At 43.7% G+C, this 9,123-nt stretch overlaps 1 protein-coding gene across 1 annotated transcript in view; it reads right to left on the reverse strand.

The window, feature by feature from the left end:
• Positions 1-7,888: 7,888 nt before the first annotated feature.
• Positions 7,889-9,123, reverse strand: part of dync2h1 (dynein cytoplasmic 2 heavy chain 1) — a 557,731-nt gene continuing 556,496 nt past the window's right edge. Inside the window, 1 exon segment of the mRNA XM_080731168.1 lies at positions 7,889-8,073. Coding sequence (XP_080587294.1) covers positions 7,912-8,073 — 162 coding nt within the window. The 3' untranslated portion in view covers positions 7,889-7,911.

Below are 9,123 nucleotides of genomic sequence, written 5' to 3' on the forward strand. Positions count from 1 at the left end.
TTCATAATCATAATTTATACATGACTGGACGTTGTGGACGGCGTCAAAAAATTGAACCGGGGCGATTTTTGAGTTTGGACGCCGTCAAGGGAGCGTCCGACGCGGACGTCGACGTCGGCAGTGGAGCCACCCTTCATTGATTAAAACGGGAGCGTTCCCAACGTTGACGTTGACGCGACGCTCGACGCGCCCGGTGGAGCCGGGGGGTTAACAAACTTAGTGCATACAGCAGCATTCAAGCTTCTCTTTTTCTCTTAGGCTTTGAAAACAGTAGAAAACATCACAGGGAGGGGACAAGTAAACCATTCTCCTTGGTGTACAGTAACAGTTGTAAAAGTGTAAACTTTAAAATGAGTGCATACAGCAGCAGTCAAGCTTCTCTTTGCCTCTCATGCCTCTTTTTTATGCCACTATGATGAGCTTTGATAATACGCAATTGAATTAAGTACATTTACTTGCAAACTTCAGCCCTATTTATACTGTGGTTATTTGAAAATAGCTCATCTACAAGCTCACAACGTGTCGCGTTGCGATGCAAAAATAGCCGATCTACAAAGCTCACAACGCGCCGCGAGCCGTTGTGAAAATAGCCGACAACTGCAAAAATAGCCAACAACTGAAAATAGCGTCAATAGCCGATCATGTTTATCATGATCCAACATCTAGTCGCCATCTGCGTGTGATCATCATATCATCATCCCCTGGCCCTCCACAACAGTAGCAGCGCTAAAAGCTAAGCATTGACTCCAATCCTCTGTATTGAAACGAAAGTGAAAGCCTTTTTCTGTATGTATCAAACAGAATATAGTCCCGGGATGCGTATTGGTACATGTGTCTGCTCCGACCGTCTGGAAAAAGTAATTGATCGGATCAGTTGAAACAAACTTTTTAAGCATGTTTAGCCAGCCAGCCTGCCTGTGTGACTGCACTGTGTGCAAGCCTGCTGCTGTTGTCTGACTGAGGAGGAAGAGCGGGGACGCACTCACACACAAGCGGGGGAGGAGGAGGCGCCGGCCATTCAAGAATGCAAATGTTGACGTGAGGTTTAAGAATGGGTTTCTTGTCAAAACACACTACTTGGATAATTGACGATAATCGCGAATATGAAAAATAATCGCGAATATGAAAAATAATCGCGAATAGGCGATTATGTATTAATCGTGACTGCCCTACTACAGACGGACAAACTTACATACAGTAACGTACAGAGATGTGCATTTCCAGGACCTCGGGTGCTTTAGTGGAGGATTCCCTTCTTATCTCAGAGGTTTGCCTATTCCTTAAAGAAAGTCATCCACCTCACTGGAGGGGAGAAAAAAAAGAGAGACAATGGGCGGAGTTGTACCTCTGATGCCAAGTATCCCTCATTGTCTGCAAATGCCAGTTTGCTTTCAATGGAAAGACAGACAAAACAGCAGCTGCTTTTTAAAATATCAATTTCACCAGTTAAAAATGGTTCCCTGCATTGGCCGGGAATCGAACCCGGGCCTCCCGCGTGGCAGGCGAGAATTCTACCACTGAACCACCAATGCATGGAAACCTGAAACTCAGCATTGTCTACCCATGGATACTGACCACTGATATACTAACAAGGAAGTACATGGTATAAGCATAGTAATAACATGGTAATAACATAGTTATACCCCCGTAATGGGGTCCTCTCGCCATTCCGACATGTCACCATTCCGACATTGACTTCTAATTGTCGGAATGGTGATACTTCTTCATTTTGGAAACATCCCACCATTCCGACAGAAAAACATCCCACCACTCCGACTAGTTAAATTGTGTCGGAATGGTGACATTCCCACCATTCCGACAAGGGCAGCAAATGGTGACAATTACACTTTTCAGCCACTAGATTGCACCATTGTATAACATAGTAATAACATGGTAATAACAGTAATAACTTGACCCAGAACAATTCACAAAGCCAGTGGTGCTCCTTGCTCACCTTGTTGAAACAGTAAGCATTCTACCTTTCTTACACTAAACCCCATCTCTATAAACATGAGGACATTAAGGCCCCATTTGCACCAGCACCTCATTTTAGTTGTGAAGACAGCCCTGACGTTGAGGTACCTTGGGAGGTTAGATCAGGTTACTGCATTCAGACAGGCACATCTTTAGAAATCTGATTTGAACCAGATTTTAAATTGGATTTGTAAAAATTGGATTCCATGTGACTTGTTTGTGTTCAGACTCATTTAAACTAATCAGATTCCAATCTGGACAGGCAAGGAACTGATTTAGGTTGGATTCAATACCCAGACGGGGAGGATAATCTTTATTGTCCTCATGCTTAACAAGACACTGTGTGTGTGTGTGTGTGTGTGTGTGTGTGTGTGTGTGTGTGTGTGTGTGTGTGCGCGCGCGCGCGCAGGACGACATGTCCTGTACTCTCATCACAATGACAAAGACACCATTTGTTTGTAGAAGGTGGTGGAAGATATTTATGTATTCAGCAAGGTGCTTTGTGTCAGTGATGCTTGAACGTTCATCAAGACACCACTGGCTTTGTGCATTGTTCTGGGTAACATTATTACTATGTTATTACCATACTATGCTATTACCATGTTATTACTATACCACGTAATTCCTGGTTAGTTTATCAGTTGTGAGTACCCATAGGTAGACAACCCTGGGTTTAAGGACTCCATGCATTGGTGGTTCAGTGGTAGAATTCTCGCCTGCCACGCGGGAGGCCCGGGTTCGATTCCCGGCCAATGCAGGGAACTATTTTGAATGTGTGAAATTGACATTTTAAAAATGAGCTGCCTAAATTGTAAATCGTAGATAAGCCAAAGGTATGGCACCTCCATACCTCTAGAAATTACAGTAGCACTCACCTGACCAAATCTGATGGTGAGCAAGGAGCACCACTAGCTTTGTGGAGGGTTCCGGGTCATGTGACCTCCATGTCAATCCTCGTTAGTATAGTGGTCAGTATCCCCGCCTGTCACGCGGGAGACCGGGGTTCAATTCCCCGACGGGGAGGATAATCTTTATTGTCCTCCTGTTTGGCCAGCCGCTGTGTGTTTACTAGGACGGTATGTCATGACAAAGACACCATGTGCTTTGCAGATGGTGCTGGACAATATTTATTAAGGCGCTGTGTGTCCGTGATGCTTGAACTTTCATCACAGTGATAAAGACACCACTAGCTTTGTGCATTGTTCTGGGTCATGTTATTACTATGTTATTACCATGTTATTACTGTACCATATAATTCCTTGTTGGTACAGTGGTAAATATCCATGCGGTAGACTTGGCAAAGAATAGACACAGTCAGAGAATTCTGGCACTGGGATACTTGGATGAAGCCTGTAAGGGAAGCCCTCTAACTTTAGGAGCAGGAGGTGCATAAGACTGTTCCCTGACCGGGAATCGAACCCGGGCCGCGGCGGTGAGAGCGCCGAATCCTAACCACTAGACCACCAGGGAGGTGCAAGAGTAGCTAGCAGTCTGTAATGAAGGCCTGGTTTAGAACCCTGGCAAGGTGCCAGGGTTTGATATTCTGTATTATAGGCACTTGTTTTGTGAATACTGGTTGGCCACCGGCCTACTCAGTCAGGAAGGATGCAAGTCGGAAAAGAAGTTGTGGTTAGGTCCATTTATGCCTATATATGGGCATATCTGTTGGATCTGCTGTTCTAATCTAGACAACCCCCTATCTGGATGACTAAACGCCCCGGGCACCACACCACACTCCCTTGAGTCCTCGCAGTAGCGCACATTAAGTTTGAAGTCGTTCGGTCCCATTCAATATATGCGCATGACCATATTTGGGCATAGATCCTCACACTTTAAAAGTGAGTTAGAAAAGCTCAGTAAGGGTACAGGGCCAGTGGCGCAATGGATAACGCGTCTGCCTACGGAGCAGAAGATTCTAGGTTCGACTCCTAGCTGGCTCGTATTTTCTCTTATGGCAAAGCAATTTCTGTTTCTGTTTATAATAAGCTATTTGGGGCCTTTTTAGGTACAGTTACTTATTGGGCTTGCTTTCTAATGTTTTTTAAACCAGTGGTTCCCAAATGTTTTCATATCAAGGCATGGCTACACCAGGCCCGGCGGCAGGACTCAATGGCTTAAGGGGCTGTGAGCTTCAGTGAAGGTTGCGTCCAGACCATTATGCAAATATGTGTTTAAAGCAAGACGTCTTTTCTTTCAGTATTTGCAATTCGGTAAAACCGGTTTCACGGATGCGCGGGGGATGGGCAAGGTGGTCCACGTGAGGAGGCCCGGCCTCCTCTTGCACCCCCCTTGCCGGGCCTGGGCTCCACGCACCCCCAGGAGATGCATACCCCAGGTTGGGGTCAACATCATGGGAGCCCATGCAATGCCAAAAGATAAGATGAAATTGGTATACCAAGTTAAAAATAAGCACAGATTATGTAGGCTTCTGTAATTTACGATTTTAGCATACATACACAACTAATCAGGGTATCACAAAGGTGATACACCTGCCCTACATTTGCATACAGGGCCCTGGTTGGTTCCTTACGACTTGTGTGCCGTGAAATGTTTGAATAACTGAGCATGGCCAGACCTAATCTGCAACTTTTTCTTCGCAATGGCAGATTTGTCTGGCTACGTGCAGGGCTGTATTAACCATTGGGCCGGTGTGGCCGTTGCCAGGGGCCCTTGGCTCTCAGGGGCCCTTCGGGGAACTGGACCACATGGTCATTTACAATTTACTAAAATTAATTGTATACGTTAATTAAAAATCAATTGTTTGGCCCCCTCCTCTGTTGTCTACAGGAGCTTTCTTGACCCACAGATGATCATCATGGCTTAAAATCCGAGCTGGGGTAGTGTGCGTCGGGAAGGATGGGGGGTTATGGTGGAGGTTGGGGGGGCCCTAAAAGAATATCGGCCAGGGGCCCTCGCGGAGGTTAATCCGCCCATGGCTACGTGGTTAATTGTCTCTGTGATTTTATGTCTGTGACCTATTTAAACCAACTACCCTAACCCTATCAACTAGAGCTTATGACCAAATAATAACTATATTGGCTACATTGGCTCTTATTTCCTCCCATTTCATGAAAAGATACAGTATTGGACATACGTACATGGTTTTCACACGACAGTGCCAGCATGCTTGTTGCAAACAGCGTTGTGGTACAAACTCTAGGGCCTTCTCTGGATCCTGCCCTCGCTCACTGCATCTGTTCCTTCTTCTCTCTGTCATTGTAGTGACCCGGAGGGGCTGTGTGTTCTGCTCAAATCCAATCCCCTTCCCTTTTAAAACCTGCTGTTCCATTTCAGGCCCATTTTGTCACACTGCAGTGCACACACAATACCTGCCCCTCCTCCCTCCCACTCGATCCTCTAGCGCGCACGCGTGCTCGCACGCGCACATACCCTCACACACGCTTTTATTACTATACTTGTGAGGACAATAAAAATGATAAGACAGTCAAACATAGCTGCAAAGTAGACGGAAAAGTAGCAGACCCTGTGAGCTTGTAGATCGTCTGTTTTCCGCTGCGTGAAACCGGCACACAAGTATGAATAAGCCACAACTCCATCCCTAACCCCATAAACTTAACCTCTAAATGTCTCATTCTAATCCTAACCCTACCTGAATCTGTCACCAATTCTAAACCAATGTCTAAAGATAAAAATGTAAGGAGTAGTTCACCCCCAAAATATATATATTTTTTAATCTATAGCATTCCTAAGACAAAACAATTATTACAATAAATGTACCCCTGTTGTTTCCCGATGCTGGAATTTAGTATAATCACATTTTTGTCTTACGTATGCGACACCTACAAAAAAATATATATATATATTATTGAACTAAAATGGATAGGAAAAAAAAATACTGTTTAGGGGTTAACTACTCCGTTAACCATAAAATAATAAAGTCTATAGTTGCTTTTCCATAAAGCTTTCAAAAATAGGAAGCGAATGATCAGAAAGTAAAAAAAAAAAAAAAGAGAGAAATCACGTGAAAATGTGATTCTTGGGAGTAAATGCAGTCAAAAATAAGCAACTCGGGGAAACTGGTGTGGTGCCCTGGAACATTGGGAATCTCTGAAAACGTGTCAGTGGCAGTAAATGAGTCAAGACGTGGCTCCTACTTGTGAATAATAACTATAGGCCTAGGCTACTTATATAACCCAACAGGCAAATTTTATATTACAAAAAGTGTAAGTATGAAATCGCTAGACGTCATGCGAGTTCAATGCTTTCTAATTCAAAACCTATTCGGCAAGTGTTTCCATCCACCTATAGCGCTTTTCATTTTTCCGATAAACTTTCAAAATCCACCTCCTCCAAGCTCTGAGGGCCAAATGTCCCCCACAATAGTAGTACAATTAATTTGAGAATACATACAGTACTGCAAGGATAAACCTGGTCCTCAAAGTGAAATAGTTATTAGGCATTTAGAGGTTAGGGTTATAGTTATGACAGATCTACAAACTCCCAACGCGTCAAAGCTTGTTGACACGCTGTGATCTGCTATCAGCTGTTCAGTTAGGAAATTGAAATTGAGTTTATGAAATTGCTTTCATAAACTCAGGTTCAGAAAATACTGATGTTCTCACAAGTAGAGAAACACCAACCTGTGTCTGTGTGTGTGAGTGTGTGTGTGAGTGTGTGTGTGTGTGTGTGTGTGTGTGTGTGTGTGTGTGTGTGTGTGTGTGTGTGTGTGTGTGTGTGTGTGCAAACACCAACCTGTGTCTGTGTGCGTGCGTGCGTGAGTGTGCGTGAGTGTGTGTGTGTGTGTGTGTGTGCAGATACAATGTGTCTGAATTGATACGAAGACCATTTCACGCCTTTAAAGTCCATTTGAATTGGATCGCAGGAGGAGAATGGAGTCTTGCTCCACTTACACACCTTAATGAGAGGCAGGGCGGGAATCTCACCCACAAAGACCTCAGCAGCAAGAACACATTGAACAAAATGAAGGCTAAGCACACTTTTATTTTGAATAGAATAAATACAATACAAAAATAAGAGAAAAATAACACATTGAAGTATCACCGTCAGACTCAGTCCGTCACGGATGCAACACGCCGTGAGCTCGTGCAGCTGCTATTTTCGGCATGAGACATTAGCCATCATCACCGTTTGCCATAAATCCTATAGTGATATTATTCTGTCTTCAAGCTTTAAAACACCAATGGATGTCCCAGATGTCTCCAACACCTCTATACCCTCTGTCGCCAATGTGTTGCCCCACCCGTGCCGTAACATTCAGTGGTTCAGTGTAGCATGCATTAGGCCACGGACGTCCATAACTCTGAGGCCACGTTCAGACATTAGAGGCACAAGCCTCTAGCATGCCCTTGGGGGAGGAGGGAGGAAAGGCAGCGTCCAATCCATTCCCTATGGAAGATGCCTCTAGCGTACCTCTAGCATTAAGGCAAGCTTACCTCACGCCATGCTTGCTAGAGGCAAAAACAATTGTGACTTCCATAGGGAATGAATTGAACAAGGCTTTCTATTGCGCCTCCCCCAAGGGCACGCTAGAGGCTCGTGCTTCCAATGTCTGTCGGAGGCCTGAGAGCAACTCTGAGTGTACTCTGAGAATGTACAAGTGGAACTAAATGGACCCTTACGGGTATGAATATAACCAAGTCCATTTGGTTCCATTTGTACTCACTCAGAGTTCCATTTGGTTCCTACAGTAACTATCAGTCATTTGGCCGGGGACTCCCATGGAACCCCCTCGAGCAGTGGTTCTCAAAGTGGATTTCAGGGACTCAACGTTCCTTCATGGGGGTCTAAATGGACCCTTGCAAGTCTGTAACTTTGACAGTGTACAAATGGAACCAAATGAACATTTGGTTCCATTTGTACACTATGGAAACCTTCAAATTTGAATGTTTGAGAACCACTGCCCTCGAGGACCCCTGGGTTGGTCCCTTCCCGGTCCGCTGGGAACGAACGCCTCCATCACTGTTGTTTGAGGAAGAGAGCGGCTCCAGTCTGGATCCACTGGCTGGGGTTGGATCCGCAGGGCAGGGAGACGTGTGTCACCACCCTGGTCCTCTCTGAGCTGGTGTACACCGGCAGCCAGATGCTCTCCTTTGCAGCACTGGAGTCAACGCTGGAGCTCTGGGAGGCAGACGTGGAAATAGGGCTGTCAAGATTATGGTGTTTTACGCAACGATACATTGTCACACAACTAATTGCGATCAGTGATCACTGAATAAAAATGCAATTACATTTCTGTTTGGCTTTGAAGTTGCAGAGGGCAGACCTAAATATACAAAGGAATGACTGGCATATTTAATAACTTTATTCTTTATACATTTATAGCGGAAATAGGCGATCTACTAGCTTGTAGATCTGCTATTTCCACTACTTTTTGAAAGTGTTTGAAACTATAGGAACATTTCACAATTGTCGATTATGCAAAAATAATTGCAATTACCTCAAATAATTGCGATTAGACGATTATGTAATAATTGTGACAGGCACACGTGGAAACGCAACAGACACGGGCGCGCACATGTGCACACAAACACATGTGGATTCGAAAAAAGACCACAGCAAGGACATTGTGGCAGAAACATAATACATTAGGCTTTATTTATTTTCTGGGGCTCACAAGTCCAATCCATTCCAGTTTTAGACTGTCTATGCCCACCGATTATCGATGTTTCGACTTTTGATAATTTGTAGTCGTAGTAATAAAACAAAAGAGTCCAAATAAAAAACGTGCATAATCTTTCAATCATATTTTGACAACACACAATTTTTTTTTAACACGGATAACTTTTTTATAAGTATTATATATGAAAATAAAATGTATCTTTAATTAAACAATGAACTAGCAAATAAGTAAATACACATAAACCTGTATTTTTATTTAACCACAAATAGCCATCTACAAGCTACATCTACAGCAAAGCAATCAGAAAAGTCATCAAAAAAGTCAAATAATGTCTGATACATCAACCAAATCATCTGTACCTGTAAATTATTTGCATAACATAGCTGTAATCCTGAAAGGAAACCTGAATAAATGCCATCAGTTTAAATTCCTCTAGACTTTTAGACCATAAATTAAGTAAGGATTTCCACGTCAAAATTTAAAAGGAAACCTGAATAAATGCCATCAGTTTAAATTCCTCTAGACTTTTAGACCATAAATTAAGTAAG

Source organism: Nannobrachium achirus (assembly GCF_963921795.1).
Source record: "Nannobrachium achirus genome assembly, chromosome: 8".
NCBI classification, from domain to species: Eukaryota; Metazoa; Chordata; class Actinopteri; order Myctophiformes; family Myctophidae; genus Nannobrachium; species Nannobrachium achirus.